The following is a 20,913-nucleotide window of genomic DNA, read 5'->3' as shown; positions in this document are numbered from 1 at the left end:
GCTAATATTATTTGCGAATATCGGCACTTCAAGAATTCGCAAATATTTAGAGTATAGTGATATATATTTGCAATTTCCGAATATTCTAGATATTTTTTCAACAGTAAGCTCCCTTCTTGCTTGTTGGCCAATGAGAAGTCTGCAATGTCTTTGTCTGAGCTCAGCAACATCCCTAGCAACCAATAGGAAAGTTGCCTACCCCTTACTATATAAGAAACTGCCCAGCAGCCCTTTCCTGTGTCATTACATTAGATAGTTAGTATATATATATATATATATATATATATATATATATATAATACAGATAGTTGGGGGGGATAGTGTAGGTTAGATAGTGATATAGTGTAGCTGATAGCTTCTGCTGTCCATACCTACATGCTACATACATAGTGCTGTATGTATTTATGTATGCTACATACATACATACCTTCATACATAGTGTTGTGATGTTGCAAGTTTACAATACTTAGTGCATCAATCACTAATAAGTAGTCAGACCTGTTAAAATGTGAAGTTGCATGTAATGCACCAAAATATTTGCATCATCTGTGCCGATATCGCAATCATGAATATATTGGAGCCCTCTATCTGCATATAAAGCTATTGTAATGTTCTGCCATGCAAACCATTTTCTCCAGTCTCAGGAAACTTCTAGCAGCTTGAAAAATTTTACTATAGTGACCCACGCTTGTATTTAGAGCTCATTACACAAATATTACATTGCCGATTTTTCTCGATCAAGAAAATAATCTCAAACTCGCGAATTCTTGAATATACGTGAGACGAATATGCTACCAAATATTTGCGAAATATTGTGAATTTGAATATTGCCCCTGCCGCTCATCACTACTCTATAGCAGTACATGAAGTGGCTTCACAAGTTGCTGTGGGAAAATAGAAGTGGTCACCAGGTACCGCAACACAAGTGTCCTCCTTCTCTCAGTGAATGATTTTGTCATGTACCAGACCACCTCATCAGGGAGCATGTGTTGTTTCAAGGTCAGGTAGTGGCAGCTCATCAGAGATGACTGTCACGTACTGAAGTTGTTCAAAGAGGCCACAAAATTTGTCAGTAGGGATTGCAGACTGCATCATACATTATGTCATCCCTCTCATTTATATTACAACAGACATTCAAGCTGATGCAACAAGAAATGATGGTGGAAAACAAAACTGCTTGCACATCTTGCTGTCTAATCTGAATCTGTTTGGGACTCACACAGAGAATGTTCCATGGAGGAGGAGGATGAGAAGCTGCCAATGGAGTAGGGGTCAGTGGTGAAGGAGAAGGAAGGATAATGATGACACCTGCCACAAGACCCACTCACCTCAGTGGGGGGCAGAGCCAGGAAGAACTGGCTCCTCAGGCATCCTGGACAGAATTGCAAGCTGTACTCTTGCTTTCTTATGTACTGATAGTTTCGGCAAGCAGACACCTGCCGTTCACAGAGTCACTGAACTCCCTCTTCCCTTGCTACCACAACCAGCAGAAGGCTCAACAGAATTAGCAGCAGCCAGTTCTTTTCCTAAAAAAAATCTAAGTCCCAGGACACTAGAGGGTGTTATACACAAATTTTCAAGGAAATTGGAACAACTTTGATTCGTGTAGATCGATTTGAGTACAAATATTCTTTTTTTTCCAAAATTAGACACAAAACTAATTTCTAGAAGTTCACTCATATCTAATTCAAATGTCTTGAGTATTTTCTATACAGACCACATACTGTACTGTTAAAGGTTAACTGACCTCTTCTGCTTTTAGATGCCTACACTGAAGATGACCTTATGCTTTACTGGAAGAATGGTAATGAATCCTTAAAAACTGATGAAAGGATTTCTCTATCACAATTCCTTATCCAGGAGTTTCACACCACCACAAGACTTGCCTTTTATAGTAGTACAGGTAATTTGTTTAGTAAATCTAAATAACTTAGTTCTTTAAATACATACTTAGGGTCCATTCACACGTCCGTAAGTGTTTTGCGGATCTGCAAAACACGGACACCTGCAATGTGCAAGCCACAATTTGCGGACCGTACATCACAGACACTATAATAGAAAATGCCTTTTCTGGTCTGCAATTGTGGACAAGAATAGGACATGTTCTATTTTTTTCAGGAACGGCATTGCGGATCCCGAAAAAATGGATGCGGATCCCGAAAATGCGGATGCGGATTCGCATCTGTTCCAGCCCCATTGAAAGTGAATGGGTCCGCAAATTGCGGAATGAATGCGGACCCAAATTACGGACGTGTGAATGGACCCTTATTCTTTATATAATTTTTTATGATGATATCACACATCCAGCCTACAAAGAGATAAGCATAGTTTATGATTTGCAGTACTATACAGCTCAAGCACATTGGTACAAATTTGTAAAAAAAAAAGTTGGCTCTGTCTTTTGTCAATTTGGACCCGCCCATAACATGGGACCAATTTTATTTTTTATTTTTTTTCCAGGGCCGCTTTAAGTTCCCAGTCCACCCCTGCGTGCCCCAATGTTCTCCTGATGTAGTTATGGGTATATATTCAATAATAATAATATGCCGTTTGGCATCACATTTATCTGTCACATGGCTAGGCACACCCATGGAAGTAAACAGATCTGAGCTGCAATACCAAGCACAGCTGCTATACAATGTATGGTGCTGTGCTTGGTAAGCTTAGAGAAGGCCGCTGCGCTACTGTGAGCAATTCTCAATCAGCTGATTGGCAGAGTGTCAGACCCCCACGTATCAGATACTGATGACCTATCCAGAGGATAGGTCATCAGTTAAATAATCTCTGCACTAGATTGAGAGATATAACTGTTTGAAAGGAGGAGCGAAAGTATTGAAATCTGCTTTTACTTTCACTTTCAGCTGCGTTCACTGCCAACTCGATTTCTAACAGCTATATCTTCCGATGCAGCGGAGATACTGCTGTCAGTCTTGTTTTAAAGCTTGGAATCCCAAGGCCCATATCTCTAGCTGCTAATAATCCCAAGTTATGAAGGGTTAACAGCCCACCCCACTTCAGTCTGGAGATAGAGGGGGAGTCGGGGAGCTAAATTTGGCATAATCTATTTGTACTGAGTATGACCCACAGAAAAAAAAGTTATTTATACTACTCAGTGAAATAAAATAATGTTAAATTTGCTGTTATTTTCATTCTTTCCCCCTAAAAATAATGAAAGTTGTTTACTACACTTCTGTATATGTATCCTAAAATGGTTCCTAACAAAACTACAACTCATCCTGCAAAATCGAGAAAAATATTTAGAAAAAAATTAGAAAGTTATGACTACTAGAACACAGATTGGGAAAATGTTACTGCTCCTTAACTCTAAAATTATTTATATCAATAAGGTGTTAAAATGCAATTGCATCCCTGAGTTCTGTGCCAACAATATTTACTTCAGATATATATTAAAAATCTCTAATAAATACATTTTTAGGAGGGTTTTTCCAATTTCAATGTGACTGTCAGAAGGTTAAATCGAATGCCAATTTGAGCTTTTGGTCGTGCTTGTCAATCAGTGGCAGGGGTGGGGCGAACCAGTAGCTCGTGAATAGGAGGACTCCCTAACTTTAGCTCTGTATTAAGCATGCTCTCAGCTTGTAGAGTTTTGTCTTGCTGTTCATAGCATCATATGTGGTTTGATTATTTCAAGAACTCATTTACTAAAGGTAAGTGTTTCACACCAGTCTTATAAAAAAAAATATATATACACTGGAGGGAGATCCAAACAATTTATCAAGATATGACTCGTGTTTGGCAGAGAATATTGGATATATTATGAGCAGTATGCATTACTGTGGACAGTAAATTTACAAAACATGGCACAATATTATCCCTTTTAATATATTGTTTGCTCAAAATAAATTAACTTGAAAAATATGGAATGCTAAATGTGCTATTAATAAAGTAACTGCGAAGCTACAGTCATAGCCTAAGGCTTCCAGGTACCTACTTTTTTGGGCCTAAAAAGCTAACTCTAGAAATTAAACTCCCACTTTTTCCTCTTTTATCTGATTTTGTAAAAGAAAAAAGTTAGTGAAAACAAATGCCACTGTGTAACCGTCTCTTAACTTAAACCAAACCAAAAATGATGCTGAACGTTGTAGCATATTGTAGCAGATGTGGTTTAAGTCACTCCATATTAGTTAGGATATATGGTTTAAGTATTGTATCAATCAGAAATATTGATTACATGATTATCAACTGCAACAAAGTAATGAAGCTGTCTATGTTTAACAGGTTGGTACAATCGTCTGTACATTAACTTCACACTGAGACGTCACATCTTTTTCTTTCTCCTGCAAACTTATTTTCCTGCGACTCTTATGGTAATGCTTTCCTGGGTGTCTTTCTGGATAGATCGCAGAGCAGTCCCTGCTAGAGTTCCCCTAGGTAACAATAAATTATTTTTTATATTTAAGTTATAGGTTATACCATACCATAGACAGTACATTGATAGCCTGACAAATGTCCATATTTTTTTTTACTTTCTTTAGGTATAACCACAGTGCTGACCATGTCCACCATCATTACTGGATTAAACGCTTCTATGCCTCGAGTGTCATACATCAAAGCCGTGGACATTTACTTGTGGGTCAGTTTTGTGTTTGTATTTCTATCGGTGCTGGAATATGCAGCTGTGAATTACCTGACCACAGTACAGGAACGGAAGGAAAGGAAACTAAGAGAAAAGGTAAAATGATCACCGGAATCAGACAGCAAAGCAACTGTGAAGGCTATATTGGTGACATCTATCTATTTACAGTATCTCATAAAAGTGAGTCCACCCCTCACATTTTTGTAAATATTTTATTATATCTTTCCGTGGGACAACACAGAAGATATGACTCCTTGATACAATGTAAAGTAGGTAGTGTACAGCTTGTATAACATTGTAAATTTGGTGTGCCACACAACTCAACACACAGCCATTAATGTCTAAACCACTGGCAACAAAAGTTAGTACACCCCTAAGTGAAAATGGCCAAATTGTGACAAATTAGTTATTTTCCCTCTCTGTGTCATGTGACTCATTAGTGTTACAAGGTGTGAATGAGGAGTAGGGGTATTAAATTTGGTGTTATCGCTCTCGCACTCTCTTATACTGGTCACTGGACGTTCAACATAGCACCTCATGGCAAAGAACTCTCTGAGGATCTGAAATAAAAAAAAATGTTTCTCTACATAAAGATGGACTAGTCTATAAGAAGATTGCGAACACGCTAAAGACTTTGAGTGCACATGCTCAGCATCATATCCAGAGAATGTCATTTCAAAGTAGACATATTAGTACTGCCAGCATTGCTGCAGAGGTTAAAGGGGTAGAGGGTCAGCCTGCCAGTGCTCAGACCATACGCCACACATTGCATCAAATTGGTCTGCATGGCTGTAATCCCAGAAGGAAGCCTTTTTTAAAGCTGATGCACAAGAAAGCCTGCAAACAGTTTGCTAACGACAAGCAGACTTGGATTACTGTAACCATGTCCTGTGGTCTGATGAGACCAAGATAAACGTATTTGGCTTAGATGGTGTCAAGCGTGTGTGGCGGCAGCCAGGTGATGAGTACAAAGACAAGTATGTCTTGCCTACAGTCAAGCATGGGGGTGGGAGTGCAATGGTTTGGGGCTGCATAAGTGCTGCCTGCTGTGGGAAGCTACAGGTCATTGAGGGAACCGTGAATGCCAACATGTACTATGACATACTGAAGCAGAGCATGATCCCCTCCCAAACACACCTACAAGACGACCATTGCCTTGCTAAAGAACCTGAGGGTAAAGGTGCTAGACTGGCCAAGCATGCCTCCATACCTAAACCTTATTGGGCCTCTGTGGGGCACCCCTCAAAGGGAAGGTGGAGGAGTGCAAGGTCTTTAACATCCACCAGGTCCATGATGTCATCATGGAGGAGTGGAAAAGGATTCCAGGGGCAACCTGTGAAGCTCTAGTTAACTCCATGCCCAAGAGAGTTAAGGCAGTGCTGGAAAATATTGGTGGCCATACAAAATATTGACACTTTGGGCAGAATTCAGCCATTTTCACTTAGGGGTGTAATCACGTTTGTTGCCAGCAGTTTAGACATTAATGGCTGTGTGTACTTTGAGGGCACCAAATTTACACTGTTATACAAACTGTCCCCTGACTACTTTACATTGTATCAAATTCTCATATCTTCAGTGTTGTCCCATGAAAAGATAAAATATTTACAAAAATGTGGGGGTTGTACTCACTTTTGTAAGGTTTGTGAGATAGTTGTATCTATCTATCTATCATGAAATATATATAAATAACAGTATGGGATCTGCATCAGAGGCTCTCTTTGGGTTCTTTGTCTCAGGTTCCATCAAAACACAGTAGAGAAAAATCATCTCCCTAAATAAGCAGAGTCCTAAACAGAAACTGAACAGACCCTATTATCATAAATGGGATCTGTTTTGACTTGGCAAAATATTGCATCATAATTGCAAGTGCTACACCAATAAGTTAGAGATGCTTGGCAAATCATTTTGCACAAAATTATTTGAGCCCGTCTGCCGCACGTCAAGGCGATCTCTGTAAGACTGGTTCCTAACACTAAATTGTACCTGTTATGTGCCATGTCAGCGACCATATAATTCAGAGAGTGTAGGTTCCACATGCATGCTGGTCCCGCTTTAATTTCTGTCATTTTTGGTGCCAAAATGGCCCCCATTATATCCAAGGAATGCAGGTACCAACATGCATGCCGGACCCACTCCACACCACTCCTGGTGCCAGATGGCCACCAAAGACTGCAATGAGAGTCCACAAACTATCTCTCTCCTGGTGCCAAATGGCTTCCAGTCAGTGAGGGGGAGCAGGCCAAGCTATATACTCACACTAATTAAAATCAGCCTATGGGGCAGACGAGCTGGTCAGGAGTGCACGACTAAGGTGTCAGCCACACCTCCAGTACAAACTGCAAAGAAAAAAGGGGGGTCAGTCAGCACATCCCAAAGCGCAGGGGCACGTTGCTACGACTGCGAACAATACTGTAAAACAAAACATGCAATGCAACAGCTCTCTGCTGTACAGGTGAAACTTGAAAAATAAACATTTATTTCAGTAATGCAACTTAAAAGGAGTTGCATTAATGCAACTTAAAATTAGAATATTGTGAAATGTTTCAATATTCTAGGCTCAAAGTGTCACACTCTAGTTAGCTAATGAATCCATACCCCCTGAGCAAAGGGTACCTGAGATTGTGACTTTGGGTTTTTCATAAACTGTAAGCCAGGCATGCTTAACCTGCGGCCCTCCAGCTGTTGCAAAACTACAACTCCCAGCATGCCCGAACAGCCTACAGCTATCAGCCTACAGCAGGGCATTGTGGGAGTTGTAGTTTTACAACAGCTGGAGGGCCGCAGGTTGAGCATGCCTGCTGTAGGCTATAATCATCCAAATTATTACAAATAAAGGCTTGAAATATCTCGCTTTGCATGTAATGAGTCTATCTCATATGTTAGTTTCACCTTTTAAGTTGCATTACTGAAATAAATTAACTTTGCACGATATTCTAATTTTTCGGGTTTCACCTGTAGAAGCCTAAGAATGCTGTTCTGTGATAAATCAGTCAGAGTGTCACAAATAAGTCAGAGTGGCTATCTGACAGCTTGGTCTCCGGCCCCTTTCTCTCCTCTACTGAACAATTTTCTAAGCCAATTTATGATCAAATCATATTTCAACTTTCCAATAAACCATTTCATGAAGTCTTCTTATCTATTTGTCAGAGAATATGCATACTACCAAGAAAGATTGATAAAATAAATGTGTGTGAATATATATCTATATTGTTTGTTTACATTCAACTCACATGTGGTATACAGAGGGGTAGTAGATGGAAACATATAAAATATAATCTTTACTATGTCAATTAAAATGTACCACCTGAGAGTCAAGTCACAAATGACAAAAGTATACACTATGAGGGACATTTATGAAATGTTTTACACATTTACTGTGGAGTAAAAAGTTGCTTATTATTGCGCACACCATATTTGTACCACAATTTGCAAATTTCTTTTCACTTCTTTAGCCATTTCGAATGAGCAGGAGTTACGTTAAGTTATACAGAATTTTTGCCCATAAAAGTACATATCAATGTGTTTCGCAAATCCTGCTCTATAACACACTGCCTGTAGTTTACATAGCATTTTCATGGTGGCAGATTCCCTCTAATATGGTAGTGGGTCACTATTACAACTAGAGATGAGCGAATCAAAGTTGACGAAGTGGAATTCGATCCAAATTTCCGGAAAAATTCGATTTGCACCAAATCCGAATTTCCTCACGCTTCGTGGTAACGAATCGCACGTGTTAGGACATAGAGCATGGAACTGTGGGAATGAGGGATCACCCACAATGCCAAGCCTGCAGCCAATCAGCAGCTAGCCAACCCTGTGATGTCACAGCCCTATAAATAGTCTCAGCCATCTTGGATTCAGCAATTTTCCAGTGCAGGAAGAGACATCAGCAGGTGTTAGGGACAGTGGAATAAAGACTTTAAAACTTTTATTTTGCTGTATAGAAGTTCAGGGAAAGAATTCCACAGTATTGAAGCAGAACAGGGTTCAGTAGGGGAATTTACAGCCTGGGTAATAGAAACAATCCTATTACACCATGCTGCACTGACTGCGGATCCAAATTGCCATTATACAGCTCTGTAATTCCAGCAAACCATTCTTGTTATTGGGGTGCAAGTGCTGTTTGATACAGTCATTAACAGGGTTTATTACAAGGAATATTTAGTTATATGCAGTTATATGTTCTAAAGCCTTTTGTGGAGTGTATAAGTGGAAAAAAGTAAGCTCCTAATTGTCGTTCAGCGGTGCAGTTATATGTTCTAAAGCCCTTTTTGGCGTGTATTAGTGTAAAAAAAATATTATTTGCCGTTCAGCGGTGCAGTTAAATGTTCTAAAGCTTTTTGTGGCATGTATAAGTGGAAAAAATAAGGGCCTATTTGCCGTTCAGCGGTGCAAGGCAGGTATTTTCCTCCCAGCATGTATGGCTGGGCTGGTTTCCAGCCAGGTGAGGTCAAATACCGTACCAGAGTTTAAGTGCCGGCCTGGGATTTGTCAGCACCTGGCTGTCCTTAAATAAGCAGCTGGACTCAGCAGAGATGTCTCTGTTTTTGGCATCTGAGGCTTTGTACCGTGCTGGAGGGCTGAGAGCCGCATGCTGTGGAAACAGGCCCCCTAAAGCCTGCTGTGGACTACTGGAGGTAGAACTGCCAGCAAGGTGACTTGTGTTATATGAAATTTCCATTGTATGTGAATTAACGCCAAGACTGCAAAGTTACGTGCTGTTTTGTGCAATTGCCTCAAGTGTGAATAAACACTGACGTTTTGAGTTAAGAACTTGTATTTTGCCTCTGTACTGTGCCCTCTTACCCTATCTACCAGAGCGAAACCCAACAATTGGTAGAGGATGCGGGGAACAGAAGTGAGGCTGGCGCGAACGCCGATATTTTGGGTTTCTGCATTTTTCAGGCACGGTTGTATGTCGTACATTAAACCAGCTGTATTACAACCAGTGCCCCACGACAAAATGGAGACCCTCATGAAGGCTAATCTGCAGCAGCGAGAGACAAACCTGCAGCAACGCGAGGCTAATAAGCAGCAGCAGGAGACTAACCAGTTGCTGCTACAACACGTGATGGCTTTGCAGACAGCAGGAGCAACCCCGAGCGTCCACGATGCCCAGAAAGCAGTCTGTGCCGCGATTCCTAAGATGACCCATGCAGTCGACAACGAAACCTACAACTATGCTAGATAGACTATTGGCTGATATTTTCTGGAGGGCTCTGTCACCCCCTCTCCAGCACTGGATCAGCCAGGTGTCTCCTAGCAACGCCCTAGAAATGGTGGACCTGGCGAAGCGCTACGAGGCTACTAAGACTGTTACAGGGGGTTCTGGGAGAGGGACAATCAAACCCCGTAAATCTCCATCCCAGACCCGGCGACTTGTACCAACCAAACCCACCCGGGGTGTACCCTCTATGGACCTGGCTCCGATGGTCTGCTGGCGGTGTCAGGAGCCGGGCCATGTAAGAGCTGACTGTCCCCATCAGGTGGAACCCATGGATACTAACTATGGCTACCGTCAGTTTCTATATGCCAGGAAGCTGTGTGCAGCAAGTACCCCAAAAACTCTAAACCACCTGTGCCAGGTGGAGGTATGAGACACTCCAGCAGAGGCTCTGCTGGACTCAAGGAGTTTGGTGTCCCTAATAAGGGCTCCCCTGGTACGGTCAGCGGAGTATATTGGCTGGAAAGTCAGGGACATGTGCATCCATGGAGACTTAAAAGACTATCCCACCACCCTGGTGTCTCTAACCACAGGGGCTGTTAGATGGACTCACGAAGTGGCAGTTGCCCCAAATTTACACTACGAACTTATAATAGGGAGAGACTTCCCGGCACTGTAGCCTGCTATGAGAGTGACTGATACCCATGAGACAGGGGTAAATCTAGCAGAGTGGCTCAGCTCAGGGGGAGACCAGAACCCTGGAAACCTGAGACCGAAGGGCCTGCGGTAGGGGTGACCACCACTTCGGTGGAAGAGAGTGAGACAACCCCGCATAGTGTGATAGTGGGAGACGTGGAGGACTTGCCTCCGGGTCCTGAATTGGCAAACCTCAATGTCTCTGGGGATAACTTTAGTACCGCCCAACGTCGGGACCCAACCCTATCCTGCGCCTGGGAAAATGTGTTATTAGTAGATGGTGAACCACAACAAACTGGGGCAGAGTCAGTGTTTCCCCGTTTTGTGGTTTATCAGGATATGTTGTTACGGGTAAACCAACTACGTGGTGATCATATTGAATAGTTGGATCACTAGATTGTGTTAGATCTAGCCCACCAACATGTTCTCGGGGGTCACCTGGGGCTGCAGAAAACTCAGGATCGTGTTCTACAGTGGTTTTACTGACCCAGCATATTCAAAAAAGTGGAAGAGTTTTGTAAGTCTTGCAAGTCTTTCCGTAGATCCCTAGTACCTCTCCTAATTATCGAGGTACCGTTTGACAGAATATCTATGGACCTCATAGGCCCAGTACCGAAGTCCGCCAGAGTGCATCAATACATCTTAGTCATTCTAGACTACGCCACATGGTACCCGGAGGCGGTGCCACTGCGACATACCTCGGCCAAACTCATAGACCAAGGGACCTCTTTTACTTCCAAGGTGATGAGGGAACTCTGCAAGTTGCTGCACATAAAACAACTACGGACATCCGTTTACCATCCGAAAACGGACAGTCTGGTAGAACAGTTTAACCAAACAAATATGTTGAAAAAGGTAGGGTCTAAAGATGGGAAGGACTGGCACCTCCTTCTGCCTTATCTCATTTTCGCAGTGTGAGAGGTACCCCAGGCCTCTACTGGGTTCTCGCCCTTCGAACTGCCATATGGGAGACACCCTCACGATCGTGGCCGAAGAGGCGTGGGAGCAGCAACCCACTCCACATAAAAATGTAATTGAGTACATTACCCAGATACAGGATCGGATAGAGACAGTGTTGCCTCTTGTTAGGGAGCATATGGATGCAGCTCAGCGAGCCCAGGGTCGGGTCTATAATCGGCAGACTCGGGTCTGGATCTTTAACCCGGGTGATCAGGTTTTGGTTTGGAAAGTAAGCTCCTAGCTATGTGGCAGGGGTCCTACGAAGTACTCGAGAAAATTGGAGATGTAAATTACAAGGTACACCAGCTAGGGTGATGAAAGCTGGAGCAGGTTTACCATGTGAATTTACTCAAACCATGGAAAGATAGGGAAACCTGTACAGAAGACAGCCCGTGGCCAGGTTTTCTAGGAGAAGAGGTACTGGCCCCTCTGTCTGATGCAAGAGAAGTGGCTTCCACAGTAAAAATAGCTGACAGCTTCTCCTTTAAACAGACTCAAGAGGCCATGGAGTTCATTAGTTGGAACACGGATGTGTTCTCGGACCTCCCTGGATGCACTTCCATAATCCAGCATGACATTGTCACTGAGCCTCAGGCAAAAAATATATTATTTGCCATTCAGCGGTGCAGTTATATGTTCTAAAGCCTTGTGTGGTGTGTATAAGTGGAGAAAATAAAGGCCTATTTGCCGTTCAGCGGTGCAGTTATATGTTCTAAAGCCCTTTTGTGGAGTGTATTAGTGGCAAAATAATATATATTTGCCATTCAGTGGTGCAGTTATATGTTCTAAAGTCCTTTTTGGCGTGTATTAATGGCAAAAAATATATATATTTGCTATTCAGCGGTGCCGTTATATGTTCTAAAGCCCTTTTTGGCGCGTATGAGTGGTAAAAAAAAGTATATTTGCCTTTTTAGCAGTGAAGTTATATGTTCTAAAGCCCTTTTTGGCGTGTATTAGTGGCAAAAAAATATATATTATTTGCCGTACAGTGGTGCAGTTAAATATTCTAAAGCCTTTTGTGGAGTGTATCAGAGGAAGTGAAGTGAGAAAATTAAAGCACTTTTTGGCCTAATTTAGTCTAAAAAAATATATATTATTTGCCGTTCAGCGGTGCAGTTATGTGTTCTAAAGCCCTTTTTGGCGTGTATTAGTGGTAAAAAATGTATATATTTGCCGTTCAGCGGTGCAGTTATATGTTCTAAAGCCCTTGTTGGCGTGTATTAGTGGCAAAAAAATATATATTATTTGCCGTACAATGGTGCAGTTAAATATTCTAAAGCCTTTTGTGGAGTGTATCAGAGGAAAAAAATAAGGGCCTATTTGCCATTCAGCGGTGCAGTTATATGTTCTAAAGCCCTTTTTGGCAGGTATTAGTGGCAAAAATATAGATATTATTTGCCGTTCAGCGGTGCAGTTATATGTTCTAAAGCCCTTTTTGGCATGTACTAGTGGAAAATATATATATATTTGCCATTCAGTGGTGCAGTTACATGTTCTAAAGCTCTTTTTGACGTGTATTAGTGGCAAAAAATATATATTATTTGCCGTTCAGCGGTGCAGTTATATGTTCTAAAGCCTTTTGTGGTGTGTGTATAAGTGGAAAAAAATAAGGACCTATTTGCCATTCAGCATTGCAGTTATATGTTATAAAGCCCTTTTTTTTGCATGTATTAGTGGCACAAAAAAAGTATTTGCCGTTGTGTGGTGAAGTGAGAAAATTGCAACGCTTTTTGGCGTGTAATGGTGGCAAAAAAATACATGTTTTAAGGCCGATTCGTTGGTCAGTATTTGTGGGAGGGGCACTGCTGACTATATCATGGCAGCATGCCCCCTCCCTCAACGAAAGTTGTTTCAACACTGGCCTCGTTCTGTGTGGGGGAGCACTATAGCTTTTTTCGTGTAGCCTGCAAATTTCGTGTCTCACAAACTACGCCTGCAAGCTCGCGCCTAGAACAGGTAAGTGGCTGCCTCGTATCGCAGCTTCGATGTCGAAAGTCCAGCTGGCGGTGCCGGCTCCCTAGGTAAGGGGGAGCTACACCACACTGGAGTGTTCTGCCAGGCAGCTTCGGCTCCCACGCATCATGAATCGTATGGAGCAGGTGTCAGCGTGAACCTGAATCAACTCTCGCATCTTACATCCTTAATATATGGAACGGGCCGCCGTGCCGCTAGCGAGGTAGGGTTGCAACCGCAGCGCAAGTATTTTCATAGTCATGCCCGCTCCCGCACTCACTCACCCCTGCCTCGCACCGATCTGCTGTTCGGTTTCCACAGACGCTCCTTGCAGTGTCTCTGGTGCCCTCTAGTGGTCTGTCAGGTACTGCGGGCAGAAGGGGAGTCACAGTTCTCATGTTTGCTCCCTCTAGTGGTCTGTCAGGTACTGCGGGCAGGAGGGGAGTCACAGTTCTCATGTTTGCTTCCTCTAGTGGTCACTGCAGTTACTACATGTAATTGTTATGGCAAAGAAAAAAAAAAGAAAAAAAGAGAGGTAGGAAAATAAGAATAATAATAAAAAAGTATTTATATGTATATATATATATATACACACTAATATATATATATATATATATATATATATATAAAAATAGAAAGTATTTATATGTATATATACATATATATATATATATATATATATATATATATATAATAAAAAAGTATACTTTTTTAAATAATAATATATATATATATATATAATGGAAAAGGAAAAGAAAGGGAATGATGACGCATTTTCGCACATACTCGTCTACTCTTTATTTTCATCCATGTGCCAACACGCATTGGCCGTAGCGCGTATGCTATGTTCTCACGCCTCCTTTTGTTTCAGGATCCGTGTTGTGGTTCTTCGTGATTTACGTTCCTTCCTATGACTAGCAGGGTACAGTACGGTAGACGTCAGCCTTTACTTGCTATTTCTATCCTAACGTTCTTGTCAGGTGGTAGTCTTAACTCCGTATCACCATCTGACATACCCGTCACTGTGGGTAAGTCAGGTTTCAGATTTTGCTTCAGGTTGCTTCACGGGCTCACTGTGTCACTCATCCCTCATATATATCCAACACAGTTTGCATGGTTCAGGCCCTTTTCACATCTTGCACGAGTTTCATTTGCCACGCCGTTCTGGTGACGGATTGGTTACTGGCATTTATTGTAGAATACTGTACCCGCAGGAAAATGTCACACGCGTCAGACATAGTGGAGGCTTCTGTCGACAAGAACTCTGCCAGGATGTCAGAAGGGGGCAGTATTCCATCTCTGAGCAGCTGGACCATCCCCAGGTTAATGTCGGAACTATCAAAAAGGGGTATCTCGTTTCCCACTACTGCCAGAAAAGCCGAACTATATTGTCTGCTCACCGCTAGCTCATGCCCTCAATGTCAAGAAGAGGTCTCCATGACCACAGTACAGATTTCCCTCGCACAAATTCATGTCATGCTGAACAACCTGACTTTGTTCGTCTCAGATATCCAAACCAGACTGGAAGCGGTTGAGTCCCGCAGTACCACTAATACTTGGCTTACTACTGACGTAGCCATCCCTTCCACATCTGCAGCAGGGGGCTCAGGTGTCACAGTATCAGTGCCAAATATGACCCCGGCGCACTTCACTCCTGCCAATTTATAGAAAGATATCCTGGAAGGTAGGAATGTTAATCTTAGATCCTTGCTTATCACAGTGTCTCTGCTGCCCTCTACTGCGGGCAGGAAGGGAGTCATAGTTCTCATGTTTACTCCCACTAGTGGCCACAGCAGTTACTACATGTAATTGTTATGGCAAAGAAAAAGAAAAATAACAGAGAGGTAAGAAAATAAGGATTAAAAAAAAAGAAAAGAAAGTATTTATATGTATATATACGAACATATATATATATATATATATATATATATAGTCCCGAAAAATGAACAGCACTCCAATGTATCATGAAAAAATAAGAACTCCTTTAATCACTCGTGCGGTGCAACGTTTCGGCTAAGTGCTAGAGCCTTTTTCAAGCAAAGAACATATACAAATGGTGAGTATATATAGGTGTAGCAACACACATCATCATCTTGTGATTCAATCAGAACAGTGGGTGTTACAAAATTAGCATACATGACAATAAGAAATACATCAGAATGTACAATGTGCATGACAGATTAATAATACATAGTGTAGCCATGGTCATACAATTATTGTGCTATAAAATGTAATCGGATGTCCGTATATCAAAACTTGTGGTCATGATAATAATCACCAATTCAAGTGTTGACCATGAAAAAAAGTGACATACCCAGTGACATACCCAGGCAATGAGGCACGCGATCCACACCCCATCCCGGCGTTGTATACTATCCACTGCGTCTGCTCCGGGGAGTGCCAATCAGGGGCGCTGCTGAACGCATCCTGCATCAGACCCGAGTACCTGCGCAGGCGCATTCTCCTTCCGCCGTTCCGCTCGCTACAAAATACTGTGCGCATGCCCAATATAAACAGGGCTCACCTGCGCCATCTTGGTTACTGGTCCATTGCCCAAATTGCATATACCAATACTATTCATATTGGAAACCAGCCTTATAATAGAGTATAGAGCCGCAAAAAAGTAGGGGCAGACCCCTTCACAGGGCTGCAACCCTACTCTTCCATGTAACAACCCGAAGACCACCACATATCACGTGGATATCTGGGGCGAGTAACATGAAAGTAATGCAGGCTTTCTTCTACTCAAGAGGGATCTCCCCAGGCCGATAAGTCACTATATATGGAGGGCAAATAAAATAAGACGCTTGACAGATCTGGGCTAAACAAATATAGCTAATGCGGCTTGTACCCATTGGCACTCCTCATTCAGGACAGCATGTGAAAAAAAAAAAAAAAAAATTACAATAGGTGCCAAATTCCCAATGTATGTAAAGCAGCTGTTCGACTCCGTTCTCAATCCCTGTTTCCTTCATATAGTGCAAGTGATCTAGAAAGAAAAAAAAAAAGGAACAGTTATTTAAATGTATTAAAAACATTATAGACATTACTATAGTTCTCCAAGTCTACACATCTGAGAACAAGACACAAATCACAGGTCAAAAGAGGCAAAACACCCTCTACATAATATCCCCAAAGTTGTATTCCACGTTCAATCCATTGGGCTTAAGACTGCCCAACCTATGTATCCACAGTAACTCCCTGTGTTTCAACAACTTGAGTCTATTACCACCTCGTCTAGGTAGAGGTATGTGGTCCAAGATCCATCATTCCCCTTATGACCTGCCTCTGTGAAATGTTTAGATACGGGCAGGTCAAGGCGCTTTTTCCGAATACTGTATCTATGATTGTTGAGGCGAGTTTTTAATTCCGTGGATGTCTCGCCCACATAAAGTAAATTACATGGACAAGACAGCACGTATATAACAAAACTGGAATCACAAGTTAAGTGAAACATGATATCGTAGGAGATACCTGACTTAGGATGTGTACATTTCTTCCCCTTGCGAATATACCTACAGTTGACACAGCCTAGGCAGGGAAAACAACCCAACCCAGGCTGTGCCAACGTGGTCTGTCTCATAATGCCCTTGGAACCAATTTCAGCCCCAACTAGTTGGTCTCGCAGGTTCCTGGACTGTCGATAGGAAAACAACGGGGGATGTTTAAACTCTGGAATATTCCTACTACAGGTACCCAATATATCCCAATGCTTCCTGATGATCTTATTGATAGAAGGACTCAATTCATTATACACAGAGACAAACAGGATTCTATCTGGTTTCTGAACAGTTCTATGCTTGGACAGAATGTCATTCCTATTGAGGCTGCATACTCTGACCCTATGTACAACCGATAGGGATAACCCCTGTCCCGGAACTTGGTTGTCATGGAATCCAGGGCAGGATCAAGTTTGCTTTGATCACTCACTATACGCTTCACCCTGAGGAATTGGGAAAAAGGAAGCGACTGAATAATTTTTCTAGGATGGGAGCTATTATAGCATAAGAACGTATTGGTATCAGTGGGCTTCGTGAACAATTCAGTATGCAATGTACCACCACTGTATACCACCCTGGTATCTAGAAACTGGATCTCAGTATTAGGATGTTCAAGTGTGAATTGCACATTCTCATCCTGGTTATTCAAAAACATATGAAAATCCAACAATTGGGCCTCATTGCCACTCCAAATGAGGAAGATGTCGTCCATGTATCACCACCACCTCAGGACATGTCTGAAGTGGTGGGATAGATAGACATCTTCCTCAAAACATTGCATGAATATATTTGCCTACATAGGGGCCACATGGGACCCCATCGCCACGCCGTGTTGTTGTAAATAAAAAACATCCTGAAAAAGAAAATAATTGTATTGCAAAATGATATTCAGCGATGTAACAATGAAGTCTGATGCTTGACCAGTATATGTTGACAATCTAAGCATCTTTATAACAGCTGAAATGCCTCTTTCATGTACAATTGAGGTATATAAAACGAAGTTACATAAAAAAAGGCAAGCAATACAGGGAAGGGGGAGTGAGCCAGATCCACCTCTCCAAGTTTGACCAGGAAGTCTGACGTGTCCTGTATGTAAGAACTACCTCCTACTGAATAATGTCGTAGAACCTTATCCCAAAAAATGGATATATTGCTAAAGATGGAATCAGAGCCCGAGACAATGGGACGTCCAGGAGGATCACCCAGGGTCTTGTGAATGTTGGGCAGCACATACAGCACCGGAGTGACAGGATGCGCTACCTCAAGATAATCGCGCAAGTCCCCGTCGATCGTCCCAGATGCCACAGCGTCAACCAGGCATTTTCGTATAATCCCTGCGATCTCAAATTTAGGGTCAGTATCCAATGCCTTATAGACCTCCTGGTCCCCCAGTTGCCTCATTATTTCTTGGACATACTTGCTTGTGTCCATAACAACGACTGCACCCCCCTTGTCGGACGTCTTCAAAGTAAGGGTGGGGTCGGATCTAAGTGACTCAAGTGCTTCGACTTCAATGCTGGTCAAGTTGGGGTGTCTGAAGTCAAGGTCCCCCTGACAGGAGGACCTGAGTTCAGACACACCCCGCTTGATGGCACAAATGTAGGCTTCCACTGCTGGTTCATTAACAGCTGGTGTAAAATCACTTTTTTGGAAAAGATTAAGAGACCCCAGCGCAAAGTCACTGGTCTGTGGTTTCGCAATCCTTTCTTTATCACAAAACCATACTTTAAGTTTAATACGGCGAAAAAATGCATACAAATTAGACTCAAGCTCAAACCAGTTCATATGTGAACTGGGACAGAATGACAGCCCTAATTAACCACAGTCACTTTTTCTTCCTCAGATGTCCCCTGGTCACAACGGGTCGATTGCGGTTGCTGCATAGCTTGCCCATTCCTGGAGTTTCTACGTCCACCCCTCCTAATGCGACGTTGTGCTGTTCCTGCATCTGTGAACTGTTGTCTAAAAAAGGCTTGTCCTCAGGCGTAGATGTCTGTATAATCTTCCTCCTTTTCCTAGTATCCCTCTGTTGGGTATTACCATACCTCTCCGTTTGCCAAATATATACATTGCCATTTTTATAATCCTCAGTGTTTCTGTGCCATTTAACTTGTTTGTTTTCCTCTGATTCCAACTGAAATTGCTTCAGCTGAACAGAAGAGTCCTCCTTGTATTTAGCAAAGTCATCAGCAGTCATAAGGGATTGAAGACAATCTTCTATCTTATGTAACTCAGAGCTCAAAGCAATAAGTTCATGCTGCAGGTACTCAATATTTAATAAAATAAAATCCAAAGAATAACCGTTGGAAAGCGCCTCAAACTTCTTACAGAAAACAGAATTGCTATGAAATAAATTTGGTCGAAAATGTGACCGCATACCTCTGGGGATCTTCTGTGATTTGTAGTACTCCCCTAGTGTCATCATATGCAAGCGAAGGAAAGTTACCCGTCTGGATACATTTTCCAATTTTCTCTTCAATTCTTTAATAGAGGGGGTATTCAAAAAGGTGGCATCTCCTCCAATTCCCTGCAAGATGCGCTCTGTGTCCTCAGGTGTATAAACACAACCGCCAGGTGAAGCGGATCCAGTAGTAGACATGATGGAAAAAATTCCGTAAAAAAAGCAAAATTTGAGCCGTGCTCAGCCAATAGACCAAAATATAACAGCGAAAAATGGCGACACAGGCCAATAAGCAAATCTGGGTGTACGTTCCTGAGGGAATAGGCTTCTTACCCCAATTACAGGGAGTGCAGAATTATTAGGCAAGTTGTATTTTTGAGGATTAATTTTATTATTGAACAACAACCATGTTCTCAATGAATCCAAAAAACTCATTAATATCAAAGCTGAATATTTTTGGAAGTAGTTTTTAGTTTGTTTTTAGTTTTAGCTATTTTAGGGGGATATCTGTGTGTGCAGGTGACTATTACTGTACATAATTATTAGGCAACTTAACAAAAAACAAATATATACCCATTTCAATTATTTCTTTTTACCAGTGAAACCAATATAACATCTCAACATTCACAAATATACATTTCTGACATTCAAAAACAAAACAAAAACAAATCAGTGACCAATATAGCCACCTTTCTTTGCAAGGACACTCAAAAGCCTGCCATCCATGGATTCTGTCAGTGTTTTGATCTGTTCACCATCAACATTGCGTGCAGCAGCAACCACAGCCTCCCAGACACTGTTCAGAGAGGTGTACTGTTTTCCCTCCTTGTAAATCTCACATTTGATGATGGACCACAGGTTCTCAATGGGGTTCAGATCAGGTGAACAAGGAGGCCATGTCATTAGATTTTCTTCTTTTATACCCTTTCTTGCCAGCCACGTTGTGGAGTACTTGGACGCGTGTGATGGAGCATTGTCCTGCATGAAAATCATGTTTTTCTTACCTTGCAGACTTCTTCCTGTACCACTGCTTGAAGAAGGTGTCTTCCAGAAACTGGCAGTAGGACTCGGAGTTGAGCTTGACTCCATCCTCAACCCAAAAAGGCCCCACAAGCTCATCTTTGATTATACCAGCCCAAACCAGTACTCCACCTCCACCTTGCTGGCGTCTGAGTCGGACTGGAGCTCTCTGCCCTTTACCAATCCAGCCATCTGGCCCATCAAGACTCACTCTCATTTCATCAGTCCATAAAACCTTAGAAAAATCAGTCTTGAGATATTTCTTGGCCCAGTATTGACTTTTCAGCTTGTGTGTCTTGTTCAGTGGTGGTCGTCTTTCAGCCTTTCTTACCTTGGCCATGTCTCTGAGTATTGCACACCTTGTGCTTTTGGGCACTCCAGTGATGTTGCAGGTCTGAAATATGGCCAAACTGGTGGCAAGTGGCATCTTGGCAGCTGCACGCTTGACTTTTCTCAGTTCATGGGCAGTTATTTTGCGCCTTGGTTTTTCCACACGCTTCTTGCGACCCTGTTGACTATTTTGAATGAAACGCTTGATTGTTCGATGATCACGCTTCAGAAGCTTTGCCATTTTAAGAGTGCTGCATCCCTCTGCAAGATATCTCACTAGGGTGTTGATGTC

The 20,913-nt window shown here is 42.2% G+C and overlaps 1 protein-coding gene across 2 annotated transcripts in view; it reads left to right on the top strand.

Moving 5' to 3' along the window:
- The window catches only part of LOC122935646 (gamma-aminobutyric acid receptor subunit rho-1), a 158,269-nt gene that overhangs the window by 125,243 nt on the left and 12,113 nt on the right, over nucleotides 1-20,913 (top strand). For both annotated transcript variants that reach the window (XM_044291442.1, XM_044291443.1), the window contains 3 exons: nucleotides 1,763-1,903; nucleotides 4,240-4,392; nucleotides 4,497-4,693. In XM_044291442.1, coding sequence (XP_044147377.1) covers nucleotides 1,763-1,903; nucleotides 4,240-4,392; nucleotides 4,497-4,693 — 491 coding nt within the window. The remainder of the gene's footprint in view (nucleotides 1-1,762; nucleotides 1,904-4,239; nucleotides 4,393-4,496; nucleotides 4,694-20,913) is intronic.

This window comes from Bufo gargarizans, chromosome 4 (assembly GCF_014858855.1).
Source record: "Bufo gargarizans isolate SCDJY-AF-19 chromosome 4, ASM1485885v1, whole genome shotgun sequence".
Lineage (NCBI taxonomy): Eukaryota > Metazoa > Chordata > Amphibia > Anura > Bufonidae > Bufo > Bufo gargarizans.
The sequence above is the reverse complement of the archived record's forward strand: the minus strand, read 5'-3'. Positions and strand labels throughout refer to the sequence as shown.